The sequence below is a fragment of the Microtus pennsylvanicus genome, chromosome 1 (genome assembly GCF_037038515.1).
Source record: "Microtus pennsylvanicus isolate mMicPen1 chromosome 1, mMicPen1.hap1, whole genome shotgun sequence".
In the NCBI taxonomy this organism is placed as follows: Eukaryota; Metazoa; Chordata; class Mammalia; order Rodentia; family Cricetidae; genus Microtus; species Microtus pennsylvanicus.
In genome coordinates, this window is record NC_134579.1 from 102014278 (window position 1) to 102032039 (window position 17762).

Consider the following 17762-nt stretch of genomic DNA (forward strand, 5'->3'; position numbering starts at 1 on the left):
TGTACCCTGCCTCAGCCTCCTCCAGTGATGAGATGAAAGGCTCCGTGATAAAGCCCTGCCTAGATGCCTAGTGGTAGAGCCCCTGCCTAGGATCCCCCCAGTGAGGGGCTGGGGTGTGACTCAGTGGTAGAGCCCCTGCCTAGGATCCCCCAGTGAGGGGCTGGGGTGTGACTCAGTGGTAGAGCCCCTGCCTAGGATCCCCCAGTGAGGGGCTGGGGTGTGACTCAGTGGTAGAGCCCCTGCCTAGGATCCCCCAGTGAGGGGCTGGGGTGTGGCTTAGTGGTAGAGCACCTGCCTAGAATCCCCCAGTGAGGGGCGTGGCTCAGTGGTAGATTACCGATCTTAAATCCACTAATGGGGTGCTGGAGACATGTTTCAGTGGTTGAGCGCCTACCTCAGCACTGCAAAATAAAGACTATTAAACAGTATGTGTTTGATAGAGCAGAGATTGTTGCTAGAAGTGGAACACTTGCCTAGTATGTAGAGATCCCTGGGGTCAGTCCTCAACATTGATGAGGCTGGGGTCAGTTCTCAACACTGAGGAGGAGGAGGCTAGTGATGTAACTCAGTCAACAGAGTGCTTGCCTAACAGGCAGAAAGCACTTGGTTCCGGTTCCTCCACTGAATAAACCAGGCATAATGGTGCCTTCCTGTACCCCAACACTCGGAAAATGGAGGCAGAATGATCAAGAGTTCGAGGTAATCTTTGGCTAGCCAGTTTAGGCCAGTCTGGGCAACATGAGTCTCTGTCTCAAAATAATAGCAGTAGCTGGGCTAAGCAAGATGGTTCAGCCATCGAGAGCACCATCAAGAGCACTGTTCCTGGAACCTGTTAGACAGCTCACAACCTTTTGTAACTCCAGCTCCAAGGGATCCCACAACTGCTGGCCTCTGTGGGCACAGCACCCCCAAACATACATGTAACTAAAACTAAAATATTAAAAATAGTAATAATAATTGAGAAAATGTCCAATTTGTTGTTTTTAATAGATGTTTGATGGTCCCAATGGTAAGGATTAAGTATGTGTGGGAATGTTTCTGCCCTCTCCTGGAAAGAGTTGGGAGGGACAGGGTTACTCAGGTTGAGTGGATACAAGACCTGGAAAGGTGGACGGTAACACGGAAACCCTTAGGTGGTAGGGAAGGGGCTATATTCCCTGACATAAATGTCCCAGAGACATGCATGTATGAAGAAACTTCTCAAGCAGTCCAAACTTTAAGACAAGCGGAACCCCTTAAATTCTTGTAACTAGCAGGATGGGCCAATGGGGAGACAGCACCAGGGCAGTCTATCGCCGTGCAGGTGTGAGGTGGCCAGACCCACTGGCTGGGGGCAGTACCATGGGCAGTGAATTGCTGCCCCTCTCGTGCCAACATGTGTCCAGGATAGGGTACAGCTTGCCCTGGAAGTCAGCCTGAAAGGTGTAGAGTGTCCGCAGATCATCAGGGCGGTCGGCATCAAAGAACGTGAGTTCCCCCTGTTCATAGTGTAGGTAGACGCCAATGCGATGGGGGTGGCCGGCCACAGGCAGTGGCAGACGTGGGCAGCCAAAAGCCTCATACACCCGGCCCTCTTTCAAACCAATCAGCCATACACCGTGCTCCGGGGACTTGCTCAGCTTGCCCTTGCGGCTGGCTGTGCCCTTGATGACTCCCAGGCGCCAGTCGCTCTTGCTACCCACCACCACCTCCCAGTAATGGCGACCCCACGAGAAGCCCTTGCTGGCCAGGACACAAGTGCTGTAGTCAAAGCGCTCGGGCTGACTAGCCCGTCTCTGGGCAAGGAGGCCACAGTGTACCACCGTGTTGCCCTTGGAGAGCTCCAGGAGAGGGTGGGCAGTAGCTGGGTCAAGCTTGAGAGATTCTGGAGCTGGAAGAGAAAGAAGCCTGGGGTTGGGACACAGAGATCTGCAGACCCTGCCCAGGAGGTGATGGCAAGCCTAAGTCCTCGGGGAGGGGACAAGTGTGCCGCCTGTGTCTCCAGGACTGGAAGGGGCAGGCACAGAGCTGATGGACAGAATGGATGAATGAAGGCCGGATGGCATAGGTGGGTAAGTGGTGAGATGGGCGAGTGGATGGATGCTGGCCACCATGGAAGAGTTTTACTAAGGAGGAGGTCTGTGCACCTCCTGACTTTCGCAAGTGTATGTGCCTATGCGCCCATTCCCACACGCTCTTCACTACCCCGCGCAGGCTCCCCTAAAGTTCTCTGTATGCCTCTGGGTCCCATCAATCGATTGAAAGGATAACAAGTTGAAGCCTCACCTGGCAGAACTTTCCGGAAGAGTCTCTTCCACACAGTCAGTTTGATGTCGGCCTGGTGGAGACCTGGCTTGAAGGATATCGGGCTGAAGGCGCCTTCCAAAGGACGGGCCTGCTGGACTTCCACCCTGTGTGCAGGAGTTCCAGTGATGGGGGAGCTCTACGTCATGGCCATCTCCCACCCTCCTTCCAATGTGGGAGCCCACAGAGGCAAATTCAGCACCCAGGCCACACACTCATGCTACCTCCGTTCCCTCCCCTCACACCTCCTTCCTGGAGGACATGCCTGCTTCCGAGAATTGGGATTCTGGGGAGCGGAGGAAGCCCTGAGCGAATGCGCAAAGTACCGATGAAGTCTTGGGTGACTGCGATCATTGGGTGTGACCAGGTCAAGGACCTCAAAGCCTCAGACTCACGGGATGGCAAAGCCTTCCTCTTGTCCCAGTACAAATGCTGACCGTGTGTAATAGTCCAAGTGTTCACAAGATTGACTAGAGTGTGGGAAAATGCAGCTTCCTCCTCCTATAGAGTAATGGTTTGAGACTGCTGACCCACAGACACTGCCTGCCAACAGTATGCAACCCACCCCCACCCCGTGCTGTGTAATATAAACATGCTGAGGCTCCAGGTTGCTACAGAGCAACCGCCTCAGGCTGTGCACATCCCAGCTGATACCAGCTTTTCTGTGTGTCTTTGTACTTGCTCTTTCTTCATTCCCTCGCTGCCCAGGCAGGTTTCCAGGACCACACCACGCTGGACACAGCATGAGATGCTACATAGCTGCTGCTATGGAGGGTCTTGGAAGGGTCCTCCACAGGCTCATGCTCCCAGGCTTGCTCCCCAGACGGTAGTACTATTAGAAAGTGGTGGAACCTGGCTGGTGGAACAGGTCACTGTAGCAGGGCTTTGAAGGTCATACCCACCTCTGGCTTCAGCCTTATCTCTCAACTCCCTATCTGCCACCACGTGAACAAGCCCACGCTCCCACTGCCATGAATACTGTCACACCTTCCTGGCCGCAAAGGACTAAAATTCCTCTGAAACCAAAATGACTCTTTGCTCCCTAAGTCATTTGCATCAGGGAATGTGTTCTCAGTGAGACAAGGCAGAGCATGGTCTGGGAAGAGGAGTCTAACTTTGCTGAGGACCTGTTAGAGATGCTGATCCACTAATCAGAAACCGATCACCCTGGGAAAATTGTGTAATGTTTTAGCTAGTCTTCCAGGTGTTGCTGATGTGTGCTGACACCTGAGACTCTCGTCGACATCAAGTGACCCGGTTGTTCACTATAGCTGGGGAAGATTCTGCCCCTATCTGAGCTACGCAAATTATCCGTCTATTCTTTTCCATACATGCCTTCTAGGCATATGGCCCCAAAGACTAAAGGAAACAAAAAAGACAAGGGCAGGCAGGGATATAACTCAATGGGTATATTGCCTGCCAAGTAAGAATGAAGATCTGAGTTCAATCCCCAGAATCCGCATAAAAGAGCCGGTCATGGCTGCTGGTGAGATGGCTCACTGCTTAAGAGCGGTTGTTGCTCTTGCAAAAGACCCGGTTGGTTCCCAGTTTCCCCACGGCAGATGACAGCTGTCTGCAACTCCAGTGCCAGGTGATACAACTCCTTCTTCTGACCTCTTCAGGCACCAAACACACAATCAGTGCACAGACATGCATGCAGGCAAAGCATTCATCACATTAAATAAAAGAATAAATCTGAAAAACCGAGCGTGATGGTGCAGTAAATGCTGGGAAGGAGGCAGAAACAGACAAATCCCTGGGAATCTCTAGCTGGCCAGCCTAGCCTACTAGGTGAGCCCAGGCCAGTGAGAGACCTTGTCTCAAAAAACAAGGTAGAAGGTGTGTGAAAACACCAGCCAAGGCTGTCCTCTGGCCTCCACACCTATAAATGCGCATGCACAACACACATAAAGAAAACTGGGAGGGGCTGGAGAGATGGCTCAGCAGTGAAGAGCGCTGGGTACTCCTCGCAAGAACCCAGCACCCATATGGCAGCTCACAACCGTCTGTACCTCCAGTTCTAGGGGCTCTAATGCTCCCTTATGGCTGTTGTGGGCACTTCATACAGATACACATGCATGCGAAACACCCACACACCTAAGATAGTAAGAATTTAAGAGAAAACAAGGAGCTGTACGTCAGCACGGTCTGAGGAAGGTTCAGAAACTTGAGATTTCCAGCACTCACATGGACTCAACTCCCTTCCCAAGTCCAAAGAGCACACCTCAAGGGCCCTTGTTGCCTGCCTGGTACATCTCCCCCCTCTCCTCTTCCTCAATTATAACAGTTGACTTCAAAGCAGCGCTGAACTTCATGGTCTGCACACCCGCTTACCCCCGTTTCTCAACATGGATCCCACTCTGCCTGTCTGCACACTGCAGGCTTGTCAGCTGTCACACCTATATGCTTCTGCCAGTCCCTGGTCATCATCTCCCCACAGCATGTCTATAGTTTGAGGTCGTATCTGTTACCATAGCTACCACAGGGATGGGACCAATTTTTCCTCTATACCACTAGTCTGTGAGAACCCTGATGGCAAGAACTTGACTTCTGCTGTTTTCCTTGGACTCAGTGACAGAGCCCCTGTGGGGAGCAGCTTAGGGTTAGAGCACAGGGAGGAACCATGGAAACGAGAGGCCTGTGCCCGCAGACACTGGCTGACCTCTGTCCCAGCAGCTTCAGTTGAGGTTGTTACCTGGAGGCCATGGAGTGAAACTTCTGGAAGAAAAGAGAAGAACAGGGTGGGGGTTACTGCTGTGTTGAACCTGCATTGCTAAGGAGAGAGCTGGGAACCACACTCTTAGCCACTCACCCGGATGAACTCATGGTGACTCTCGTTACCAAACTGCTCCAGCACCTGCTCGGCCTGGGTCAGTCGCTCCTGGGCACCCTGAGCCTGCTCCAGCTGCATGTCCAGGGAAGCCACCAGGCCACGTGTGTGACCCTCTACCCCCTCTAGGCAGCGGGCTTTCTCTTCATCCACCAGGTGATGCAACTCCTGGAACTCTCTGCGGATCACCCAGCTGAAGACATCGGACTCGTTCTAAGACAAGGAGGGCTGGTCACTGGGCAGCCACAGCTGGGCTGCTGGGCTGCTGGGCTGCTGGGCTGGGGGTGGCCTCATTGTTTTTCTGACCCATTCTGAAGGGGGCTCAGCCTAAATGCCAAGTGGGTTGATGACAGCTGCAAGTTCACGTTGTGACTGGGAGCCCTAGAAATGACCGGCTCCTACTTTATGGTTTTTTGTTTTGTTTTGTTTTCTACTTTTTGCAGTACTGGGGATTGAACCTAGGGCTGCATGCATGCTAGGCAAGTACCTTACCCTATTCCTTTGTTTGTTTGTTTGTTTGTTTGTTTTTTGAGACAGGGTTTCTCTGTAGCTTTTGAGCCTGTCCTATAACTAGCTCTTGTAGACCAGGCTGGCCTCAAACTCACAGAGATCCACCTGCCTCTGCCTCCAGAGTGCTGAGATTAAAGGCGTGTGCCACCACCACCCGACTCCTTACTCTATTCCTAACCCTGATCCTAACCCTATAACCCTAAAGGAACCAGGGTGCAGTACGGTTGCTTATTCGATTGAGTCATTGTTTATGATTTTGCCGAGTCTCAGTTTGGAGAGTTACTGAATTATGTTTGACTGCTTTTACTGAGTCACAGTTTGAATTTCTGGCTGAGTTATGGCTTGATCTTTTGGTCAAGTCATGGTATGCTTTTTGTTGAGTCATGGTTTGCCTTGGCTGAGTTATGTTTGGCTGTATTTATTTATTTATTTAGGTTTTTCAAGACAGGTTTTTTTCTGTGTAGCTCTGGCTGACCTAGAATTTGCTCTATAGAGCAGGCTGGCCTCAAAATGGAGAGATCTGCCTGCCTCTGCCTCCCAAGTGCTAGGATTAAAGATGTGTGCCACTATGCCCAATTTATTATTTCTTTGTGCTTAGTCATAGTTTGCTATTTTACTGAGTACCAGTGGGATTTTTGCTGAATCATCCACCGGATCATTGCACATTACTGTGTCAGAATAAGCACTGAGGGTGGGCGTGGTGGTGTGCGCCTTTAATCCCAGCACTTGGGAGGCAGGGCCAGGTGGATCTCTGTGAGTTCAAGGCTAGCCATAGTGAGTTCTAGGGCTACATAAAGAGACCCTGTCCCAAAAGGAAAAAAGAAAAAAGAAATGGGCCTTGGCATTGGTTTCTAGGTCTTTTTAAAAATTCATTTATGGGAGTTGAAAAGATGGATCACAAGTTAAAAGCATTTGTTGCTCTTGCAGAGGACCTGGACTCAATTCCTATCTCCTACTGGCAGCTCACAACTGTCTGAAATTCTAGTCCCAGGGGATCTGACACCCTCTCCTGGCCTCCCTGAGCACGAGAAACACACACAATGCACATACATGCATACAGGCAAAACACTCATACATATCAAAATAATCTATTTTTTAGATCTATTTTATTATTTTTATGGGTGTTTTGCCTGTATGCATGCATATACACCACGTGACTGTCTAGTACTCATGCAGGCCAGAAAGAGGGTGTCAGATCCCTTAGGATTGGAGTTATTGATTACTGCAAGGTGCTGTGTTGGTTATAAAAATTGAACCTGAGTCCTCTATAAGAGCAGGAAGCATTCTTCACTGTTGAACCATTTCTCCAGCCTCTATTCATGATTTTAAAATACTGTTTATATAGCGCCTGTTGGTGTAGGAGGTCCTTCTCTCTCCATCAACAGCCTGTAATAGTTTAGATAAAATGGTATAGTTCCCGGAGAGGCAGCAGCAGGCCACAAGGGGAAGCCGGGTCCCACCACCTGAGGCCTCTGTGGGTCCCAGGCAGATGGGAGGTAGCAGGTGAGAGACCTCATCGGCAGGGCAGCCAGTCCCACAAGGAGCTATGGCAGGTGGGAGACGGATAGGTACGCCATGCAGAGAGAGGGTTTGGGTATAGTTTATTCAGTAGATTATGGAAGGAAAGGGAAGGGGGAAAGGAGGGGAGAGAGAGGCAGGGGAGCCACCTCTTCCGAAGAGAGAAGGGGCAGAGAGAGAAGAGGCAGAAAGCTGAAGGAAGATTGCTTACCTTAGCAGAAGAGGGGGAGTGGGCAGGACTTGTCTCTTAAAGGGACAGGACAGACCATTACAGCACCTGTTTGGTTTATGAATGAGAATGGCCCCCATAGGTTCATGTATTTGAATGCTTAGTCCTCAGTTGGTGGGACTGTTTGGGAAGGATTAGGAGGTGTGGCCTTGTCGGGGAGGTGTGTCACAGAGAGTGTGCATAAGAGAGCATGCATTTCAAAAGCCCAGGCCAGACTCAGTGTCTGTCTCTCTCCCTCTGCACCCACCCTCTTCTGCCACTTGTGAATCAGGATGTAAAGCTCTCATCTACGGCTCCAGAGCCATGCCTGTCTGCTTCCTGCCATGATGATCACGGACTAACCCTCTAAAACTGTGATCAAGGCTCCAGTTAAATGCTTTCTTTTATAAGAGTTGCCTTGGTCATGAGGTCTCCTCACAGCAATAGAACAGCAACCAACACAAGGTCATATAAAAATTCAAACTGCCAAGTTAGGCCAAATTCGTTTTAGTCCACAGTGTAACTGAAACTCTAAAACAGAAGACAAAATGTGCATGTCATTAAGCCTTCCTACAGTGTTGTTCGCTGGGTCATTGTCTGGTTCCCAGAAGTCCCTATGGCTTGGGGACAATAAGCTGCCCCTCAGGACATGGTGACTTTTGCTCCAGCCTCCATCCTCACGCGAATGGAGAAATAGCCTCACTTGGGGGTTGGTCTTCCTAGACTCTACTATCCCTGGAACTTGTCTCTGTGCTTTCAGATTAAGCAACTAATATGCTTACATGCAAAAGTAAGCAAGGAAAAGTAAGACTAGCGAAAGCCCAGACACAAAGTGTAAAGAGATGCTGAGACTTTATGCTGCTTTGGCTTCCTTAGGAACTCAAAATGAAAAGTAAACACTTTGTTGTTGTTTTGGTTTGGTTTTTCGAGACAGGATTTCTCTATAGCTCTGGAGCCTGTCCTGGAACTCACTCTGTAGACCAGGTTGGCCTCCCCCTCACAGAGATCCACCTGCCTCTGCCTCCTGAGTGCCACTACCACCCAGCGGAAAGTAAAAACTTTGAACCAAAATTAGTTTCTAAATGCTTGTTGTATTAAGATTTATTTATTATTTAACTAATATTTAACAAATTGGTTAATTTAGATGTTATCTTATTTAAATTTTTTGTATGTATACAGTGTCTGTCCGCATACATACCTGTATGCCAGAAGAGGGCATCAGATTTCATTACAGATGGTTGTGAACCACAAATGAGGAAAAATGGGAAATGAACTCAGGACCTCTGGAAGAGTAGTCAGTGCTCTTAACCTTTGAGCCATTTCTCTAGCCTTGTTATTTTATTTTTTAATTTAATTTTCTTTTTTTGTTTTTCCTCTCTCTCTCTCACACACACACTCTCTATCTATCTATCTATCTATCTATCTATCTATCTATCTATCTATCTATCTATCATCTATCTCTCTTTTGAGACAGGATCTCTACTAACTCATATAGACTGTCCAGGAACTTATAGAGATCCGCCTGCCTCTGCCTCCCAAGTGCTGGGATTAAAGGACCACCACTCATGGCTACATGTTATTTTAAAAAGCTATCTCCAAGCCGGGCGGTGGTGGTGCACGCCTTTAATCCCAGTACTTGGGAGGCAGAGGCAGGTGGATCTCTGTGAGTTCGAGACCAGCCTGGTTCCAGGAAAGGCTCCAAAACCACAGAGAAACCCTGTCTCGAAAAACCAAAAAAAAAAAAAAAAAAGCTATCTCCAGGTCTGTTTTGTTTGCATTCATAGATGTTACATATTTAAGACATGTTCTTATATAATGCACATGTTCTCTGTGTTTAAGCTACAGTTTCCTAAGTTTTCCTTGAAATATAAAGTTGTTTTATTAGGAAAATGTGCTTAGAGAACACGGGTTTACTGTTTTGTCAGATAACACTCAGGTTTCCACTGAGCGCGTCAGCCTTCCCTTACGAACTGAGCCCTGACAGAGGTAAGGTGTTTTTAGAAACATGTCTGTTAAACTTTATCTACGTGTTATCAACAGCTAAGTTTGAAAGCACCGTTCGTCCTTAAATACTGGTGTAAGTGACCTTCTGGATGTTCAATAACCATAGTTGGAGGCCAAAACCAACAACGATCCAGGGTCTAAGACAACAGCCTACACTTTGGTCCATGCCCTCAGGACAGCTACTCTCCAGGAAACCCCAGGATGCTTCTCAAGGGGTCCTGCAGCTCTGGCAAGTCACCCATCCTCATCCTCTTGACCAGAGAGAGCTGTGGAGGTTCAGGGTTTACATTCTCAAGAGTGTACATTCTGAAAGTAGGGTTGCCCCAGAGTCAAATGTCCTCAGCACTTCTGAGGGAAGCCAGCTAGTCATCAAGACCCTGAATATATCCCACAGCATGACTGGCAGAGGACAGATTAAAGGAACCCAGGGCTCCTCCCCAGCCCCTAGAAGTGATCTTCAATTGACCTTGAGAGTAAAAATACATAGGTAACTTTTTGGTCACATACATGGTTTTAAACACTCAGTTTTATTTTTGGTTGTGAGCCTAGCCTTTAATGGCTGAGCCATCTCTCCAGCCCAAACACTCAGTTTTGAAAAAACAGAATAGATGAAGAGTAAAATGATTTGTAATAATACAGAAGAATAAGAACTAGGGCCAGGTGTGGTGGCACATGCCTTTAGTTCCAGCAGTCAGGAGGCAGGCAGATCTCTATGAGTTCAAAGCCAGCCAGGGATATATAGTGAGATCCAATGTCACAAATTAAACAAACAAAAAAACCAAACAGAAAAAGAGCAGGGGGGGGGATTATACTGTAGAAAGGGACAGTCGGGTATTACATGCTTCCCCACCAAACCCTGAATGTGGCTTACAAACATGACAAGTAGATCAAAAACAGCCACTCAGCTGTAATCAGATTAAAGGACCCTCATGCTTTTCCTAGCCGGGAGGTGGTGGCATGTGCCTTTAATCCCAGCATGTGGGAGACAGAGGCCAGCCTGGTCTACATAGTGAGATCCAGAACAGACAGAGAAACCCTGTCTCAGAAAACCAAACCAAACCAAAATCTCCATTATCTTCCTCCTAAGGCTCAGTGCTGAGTGAGAGCGTGCGTAACATTGCTGTCTCTCCTCTGCCACTCCTAGCCCCCAACGCCGACAGCTTTCTGTCCAGACCTTTGTCCTAAGGGCAACACCGGAGTGTAGGAGAGACCTGAGCCCAAGCTTTGGAACTTTATCTCTGGGACTCCAGTCCTACCTTATCACAGCCTCAAAGGGCACTGAACGAAAGTCAACTTGGAACCAGTTCTGACAACTGGGTTCAATTCCCTTATTAGGAATGAGACTTCCCCACAGCCACCAGGGAATTCTTTGAACTTGGCTTTGTACAGAAGGCGCCCTTTTCTGTAAAGGACAAACTAGAAAAGGGCTATGGGCAGTTGGAGCTGGGGGTGGCTCAGTGCTTAGGATCCTGTCCTCACCTCGATTGTCCAGGTTGATTTACACCATGACAAAAATAAAAACAAACTAAATGCTCAGAAAATTTGGGTCAGAGACAGAGTTTAACAGTAAAACAATTGTCTAAAATCCTCCAATGAGGGGCTGGGGTGTGGCTCAGTGGTAGAGCCCTGCCTAGAATCCCCCAGTGAGGGGCTGGGGTGTGGCTCAGTGGTAGAGCCCCTGCCTAGAATCCCCCAGTGAGGGGCTGGGGTGTGGCTCAGTGGTAGAGCCCCTGCCTAGAATCCCCCAGTGAGGGGCTGGGGTGTGGCTCAGTGGTAGAGCCCCTGCCTAGAATCCCCCAGTGAGGGGCTGGGGTGTGGATCAGTGGTAGAGCACCTGCCTAGAATCCCCCAGTGAGGGGCTTGGGGTATAGTTTAGTGCTAGAGCTCTTAACTAGAATCTCCCAGGGATGTGGTTCAGTAGGAGGGCACCTGCCTAGCATGCATGAAGCTCTAGGTCCCATCCCCAGCACTGTATAAACCAGGCATGGTAGGACACATCTATGATCCCAGCACTCTGCAAGAGGAGGTAGAGGGGTGAGAAGTTCAAGGTAATTCTCAGCTACATCAAGAGTTCAAGATCAGCCTGGGCTACACAAGAACCTGTCAAAAAGAGGGAATGGCGGTTGGGGAGGAGAAGGGAGTAGGAACCTGAGATCTGTAGGAAATGGGGTGGCTGGATCTAGGGCCCCAGGTGGAGGGAAGGGACTTACGATAATCCGGGTCCGGTTGTTCACCAATTTGCCAATGTGCTCCTCCACTTTCCTCCGTTCCTCCTTCAGCTCAGATAAGCGGCCTGCAAGTTCTTCCTGGAGGTGACATGTCATGGTCCTGTGAGCAGCTCTCGTACAGCACAGACCATTTCCCTTCTCAGGAGTGTCGGTGACCGTGACAGTGGGGCCAGAGCAGGAAGCAGAGCGTCCCAGCGCCCTCCACACACAGTGAAGAGTACTTAAGGAAGAGGGGCGTAATGGTGCGCACCTATCAGCCAGTATGCGGGAGGCTGAGGCAGCTCAGGGCCACCCTACACTGTATTTAACCAGACTATGTCCGGGAGGGAAAGAGAAAGGGAATGGCGAGGGAGGGGAGAGGGTGGAAAAGGGAGAAGGAGAGGGGAGAGAGATGGAGGAAGAAGGAGACGGGAGGCAGAGGGAAGGAAAGGAAAGCAGGGAAAGTGAAGGGCCAGGCAAGGAAGACGAGCAGAACAAGGGGCTGGCGAAATTGTTCGGTGGTTTGATTTGAAGCACCCATGTGGCAGCTCACAACCATCTCTAACTCCAGTCCCAGGGGATCTGGCACCCTTTCCTGACCTCCTTTCCAGGTATATACATGATACACACACACAGACATGCAGGCAAAATACTCGTGCACATAAAATAATAAAACAAATATAGAAATTATCAAAATAAAAGAAGCAAGCAAGCCCAGGTATGCAGGAGCAACTGATGCCATGTTCTCTCCCTAGTCAGGCAGACCCCAGAGCATTTCCAGCAGCCTCAGGATGGATCCCTGATGGTCACCCCTTAAACAGAGCACACTGTGATCAGGTCAGTGAATTGGACCACAGGGAGAGGAAGATAAACAGGCAAGTCACACGCTTGCATTCCCAGCTCTCAGAAGACTGAGGCAGGAAGATCATGAGTTCCAGGCCAGAAGGATAATGTTTTGAGATCTAGTCTAAAAAAAAAATCAATCAGCATATCTTTATAAAAAAATTGAGCCGGGCGGTGGTGGCACACGCCTTTAATCCCAGCACTCGGGAGGCAGAGGCAGGTGGATCTCTGTGAGTTCGAGACCAGCCTGGTCTACAAGAGCTAGTTCCAGGACAGGCTCCAAAGCCACAGAGAAACCCTGTCTCGAAAAACCAAAAAAAAAAAAAAATTGTGTGTGTATACATGTACATGCCAAGGCATGTGTGAAGGTCAGGAGGAGACAGCTTTAAGGAGTTGGTTCTCTCCTTCTACCATATGCAGGGATTGAACTCAGGTCCTTACACTTGCACAGCAGATGCTTTTATGTGCTGAGCTGTCTCACTGACCCAGCTGCCAACTCAGATCCTCCTTCTTCCCAAGTGTTGTTTGCTTTTTTGCTGTCATTGGCTTTCGTTGTTTGATTGGTTGGTTTTTGTTTTTTTGAGACAGGGTTTCTCTGTAGCTTTGGAGCCTATCTTGCAACTCGCTCTATAGATTAGGCTGGCCTCGAACTCACATAGATCCACCTGCTTCTGCTCCCCGAGTGCTGGGATTCGCGTGTGCCACCACCACCCAGCTCCTTTTTTGTTTTGACATAGACTCCCCTGTATGTACTCCAGGATAGCCTCTAACTTTTGGTCCTACCGCCTCAGAACTCCGGAGCGCTGGAATTACAGGCATGGGCAGCCACATCCTACATTCAGTGCTCCCTTCCAGTCCTCATAGACACAGATAGCTGATCTTAAAGCGCTGTGCTCTCCGATTCCCAGAATGCCACAGTCCACTACTGTTCTCTCTCTCCCCATATCCTGTGTGCATGCATGTCTATGTATGTGCAGATGCACGTGTGTGGAGGCCAAAGGTCAACCTAAGGTGTTACTCCTCATGTACTCTACAACTTGTGTTTTGAGACAGGGCCTGTCACTATCTTGGGGCTCCCCTAATTCATCTAGGCAGGATGGCTGCTCAGGAAGCCCCAAGCCTCTTAAGTGTTGCTTTGCCAGCATATACTACTGCACCCCAACTTTTGATGTGGGTCTAGGAAATCTAACTCAATTCCTCATGCTTACACAGCAAACATCGTACTGGCTAAGCTGTCTCCACAGCCCTTGCCCCATGCAAGAATTTTAAAACAGATTTAATTATGTGAGTGTTCGTGTGTGTAACTGTGGGGGGTGTGTGTGTACATAAGTGTTGGTGTCCAAGGCTGGCCCGAGGCATGGGATTCTCCTGCAGCTGGAGGCACAAGCGGCTGTGAGTCACCTGATCTAGGAGCTGGGAACCAAACACGGATCCTCTGCAAGAGCAATGTGTGCTCATAAGGCTGCTGAGCCGGCTCTCCAGCCCTCGCTCCATATCCTAAGCTCTGCTGCTCCTGGCTTCGTCTGTGTTTTCCATCTCTTTCTGCCTGGCCCCTAGTAATGGCATCCCCCAGGTGTGGACTACTGCATCCCTCTCATGGCAGCCCCCCTGCCTGCGATGCTGTGGCTCCTCGCATGCTGCCTCCTTCCCACCTTCCGGCCTCAGGTTTTCCCTCATCTTCCTCCCAAGCCTATCCAGACTTCCTTACCTCTTTCTCTTGTTGGTTCCCGATCTCTGCAAACCCGAATGCAGCCTTCAGCCTCACTCCAGTCACTCCAGCCAGGGAGATCTGACCACATCACTGCCAGGCTACAACCCCAGAGACCACCACCTGCCCATGGTTTCTAAATCAACTCTAGGTCCCTTCCTGGCTCATCCAGGCTTCCATGACTTGGGTCCTGCTTACTTGCCTATCCCATCTGGTTCCAATCTCTCCCTCCATCCCTCTCTTTTTTCATTTCTCCTTTATTTTATGTTTGTCTGTTAGAGACAGGCCTCACTATATAGCCTTGGCTGGCCTAGAACTCACTATGTAGACCAGGTTGGCCCTGAACTCACAGAGATCTGCCTGCCTCTGCCTCCTATATGCCACCATGCCTGGCCCTTCTTTTCTTCCTTCTTAACCCCCCACTCTCCCTCTCTCCATCCTCCCTCTTCTCCCTCTCCTCCTTCGCTCTCTTTCTCTTTTATTTATTTTTTATTTTTTTATTTTTTTTTTGGTTTTTTCGAAACAGGGTTTCTCTGTGGTTTTGGAGCCTGTCCTGGAACTAGCTCTGTAGACCCAGGCTGGTCTCGAACTCACAGAGATCCTGCCTGCCTCTGCCTCCCGAGTGCTGGGATTAAAGGCATGCGCCACCACCGCCCGGCTCCACTGGCTTTTTACACAGGTGCTGGAGATTCAAATTCAGGCCCTCGTGCAGCAAGTGCCCTCACCATTGTGCCATCTCTCCAGTGCTGGAATGGCTCCCACATGCCTCCGGCTCCTTTGCAGGTGCTGCTTCCTCTTCCTCCTCCTCTCCTTCTCTTTTTTCCCCTTATCGTCCTTGTGATTCGGATCTCAGGTTGGAAGCCCACTTCCTCCAGGAAGCCTTCCCTGACTACTTATGACTTTGCAGTGTGCATGATCACTGTGGTGGTTAATCTAAATTGACTAGATTAATAAAGAGCATGGGTATGCATCTCTGGAATGGCTGTGAAGGTGTATCTACAGTGGTTTAGTCCAGAAGACAAACCTAACCTGAGTGTGGGAGGCACCAGGCCATGGGTCCAGGACTGAGAGAAAAGGAGAAAGTGAGCTGAGCACCAGCTTCCGTCTCTCTCTGCTTTCCTGCTGTGGGTGTGGCCAGCGCCTCCTGCTCCTGCCACCACGCCTTCTCCACCATGATGGGCTGCACCCTCAAATCATGAGCCACAATAAACCCTTCCTTCCTTAAGTTGCTTCTTGTCAGAAGTAAGTATCTAACCTGGGCATCTGACACCCAGGACTCTCAGATCCCGAGTGATGCAGCTTCCAGGCCTGTGGGACTTCTGCCCCACTGTTTGCTGTAGCAGACATAGGCACAGGGCCGCACATATCAGACACCCAGTGTGTACATGTCGGTCAAAGGCACGGGCACTGCCCAGCCCTGGTGTCCTACCTGTCTTTCCAGGTCAAAAAAGAACAATAAAACTAACCTCTTTCAGTCCCACTTACAAATTTATACATATAATATTCTGTCTTTCCTTCTGGTGCTGGGGAAATCCAGGGCCTTGCACCTGTTAGGCAAGCTCTCTGCCTCTAAGTCACACCCCAGCCCCTCACTGGGGGATTCTAGGCAGGTGCTCTACCACTGAGCCACACCCCAGCCCCTCACTGGGGGATTCTAGGCAGGGGCTCTACCACTGAGTCACACCCCAGCCCCTCTCTGGGGGATTCTAGGCAGGGGCTCTACCACTGAGCCACACCCCAGCCCCTCACTGGGGGATTCTAGGCAGGGGCTCTACCACTGAGCCACACCCCAGCCCCTCACTGGGGGATTCTAGGCAGGGGCTTTACCACTGAGCCACACCCCAGCCCCTCACTGGGGGATTCTAGGCAGGGGCTCTACCACTGAGCCACACCCCAGCCCCTCACTGGAGGATTCTAGGCAGGGGCTCTACCACTGAGCCATGCTCCCAGCCTTATACATGTGACTCTTAAGCGTTACGTATATTACATTTGAATTTTTTTTAAAGAATAGATGTTGATCTGTTCACCTGAAGTCCACGAACTGAGGGATTCAATTTAACATATTTATTTTGAATACTCACCACTTGCCAGCTATAGCTGTAGATCAGTGGTTCTCAGCCTTCCTAATGCTGTGGCCCTTTAATACAGTTCCTCATGCTGTGGTGACTCCCAACCACAAGACATTTTTTGCTACTTCATAACTGTAATTTTGCTACTCGTAGAATCATAATAGAAATATCTGCTATGCAGGATATCTAATAGGCAAGCCCTGTGAAAGGGCAGGTTAACCCTAAGGGATCATGACCCACAGTGGTAGAGAACCACTGCTGTAGCCCCTGAAACACAGCAGGGAACAAAGGTCCCGCCCTCGTGCTGGTGAATAGACAGACTTAGGAGCTCTCAAGAAGCCAGGCCAATGATAGGGCTCAGCATATGCAGCCTGGGACCTACGTGGTGGAAGAAGAGAACTGATTCCTGGAAGTTGTCCCCTGACCTCCACACACATGCACACGTGTGTCCACACAGAAATGAATAAAAACTGTAAAAAGAAAAAAAAATCAATGCCGGTGCATGCCTGTGATCTCAGCTCTGTGAAGAATGAGACAAGAAGATTTAGAGCCAAAGGCCAATCTGGGCTGCACAGTGAGTTCAAGGCCAGCCTGAGCTGCCATACTAAAACCCTGCCACAGATGAACCACTCGAAACAAACATCCCACTGAACCGAAGGAGATCTGGTGGTGTTGCTTTGGGGTAGAGTGCTGCTTAAGCTATACACTGAGCCTTGAGTTCCGTCTCTAGCACAGCCAGCAAAACAAAATAAAATAAGCCAGATATGCAAAGAAAAAGAGGGTGAAAGGTCTGGCGGAGGGACTCCCCTTCATTCCTGCAGCCGTGATCCCCAGCACCTGGCATAAGCAGCTGCTCCAAATCAATGAATGAGGCCCCGCATGGAAGGAGAGAACTGACCCCCACAAGTTGTCTTTTGATTCTGCATGCCATGGTACACGGTGCGCACAGTCAGTAAACAAATCAACGTTAAAACCCAATGAATGAATTCATGCTTGTATTTGTTGGGCATAGGCTCCCAAGGAGGAGTTGGGTGTGTGTGATGGAGCCTTGGTACAGTAGACTTCTATAACCGAGTGGCGGCGCAAGAGAGCTCAGGAGAGCTGCCCCTTGCTCCTCTCCTCCCCCGCCCAGCGGCCCGCCCTCCCCTCGCACCTTCATGCGACTGTAGACGGTGGAGACAGGTGTGACTCGGTGGTGTTGGTGAGAGCCCAGCAAGCCGCAGAGACCACAGATGAACTCCTGGTCTTTCTCGCAGAAGAGGCTGAGAGGGTTTCGGTGGTGCACGCAGACGGTGGGTTCCGTGTCTCCCGGGAGCCTCAGGGCATCGATCACCCGCGCCAAGGAAACATTAGGCGGGGAGCTGCTGCAGTCTACCCACTGACGACACACGGGACAGCGCAGCTCGGAGTCCAGGTGTTGGGACAAGGAGTCCAGGCAGTCTTTGCAGTAGGAATGACCGCATTGTAGCATCAGGGGCTCCTTGAAGACCTCCAGGCAAATGGGACACTGCAGCTGGTCCTGTAGCTCGGGCACAGTCACTCGCCACGCCATGCACACAGTTCAGCTGCAACACAGGTGGCG

General features: G+C 50.0%; 1 protein-coding gene across 2 annotated transcripts; it reads right to left on the reverse strand.

Annotated features, from left to right (window-relative positions):
- Positions 1-383: 383 nt before the first annotated feature.
- On the reverse strand, positions 384-17732 carry Trim50 (tripartite motif containing 50). Of its 2 annotated transcripts, none has more exons than XM_075957197.1 (6): positions 17334-17732; positions 11564-11659; positions 5096-5326; positions 4979-4998; positions 2266-2390; positions 384-1870 (listed from the first exon to the last, which is right to left on the reverse strand). In XM_075957197.1, the coding sequence occupies exons 1-6, from the start codon at positions 17730-17732 to the stop codon at positions 1290-1292; spliced, it is 1452 nt and encodes a 483-aa protein (XP_075813312.1). In that variant the 3' UTR covers positions 384-1289. The 2 variants fall into 2 exon arrangements, with proteins under 2 accessions (XP_075813312.1, XP_075813303.1); XM_075957188.1 differs by having other exon boundaries at positions 4979-5001.
- Between the last annotated feature and the right edge of the window lie 30 nt (positions 17733-17762).

What these genes read in the sequence shown, in the direction of transcription:
- Trim50 (XM_075957188.1), bottom strand. Translation starts at nt 17,732, where the DNA reads ATGGCGTGGCGAGTGACTGTGCCCGAGCTACAGGACCAGCTGCAGTGT. An exon ending in ACAACCGGACCCGGATTATC is followed by an intron (nt 5,327 to 11,563) that starts GTAAGTCCCTTC and finishes TCCTTGTCTTAG; the next exon opens with AACGAGTCCGATGTCTTCAG. An exon ending in TTTCACTCCATGGCCTCCAG is followed by an intron (nt 2,391 to 4,978) that starts GTAACAACCTCA and finishes TCCTGCACACAG; the next exon opens with GGTGGAAGTCCAGCAGGCCC.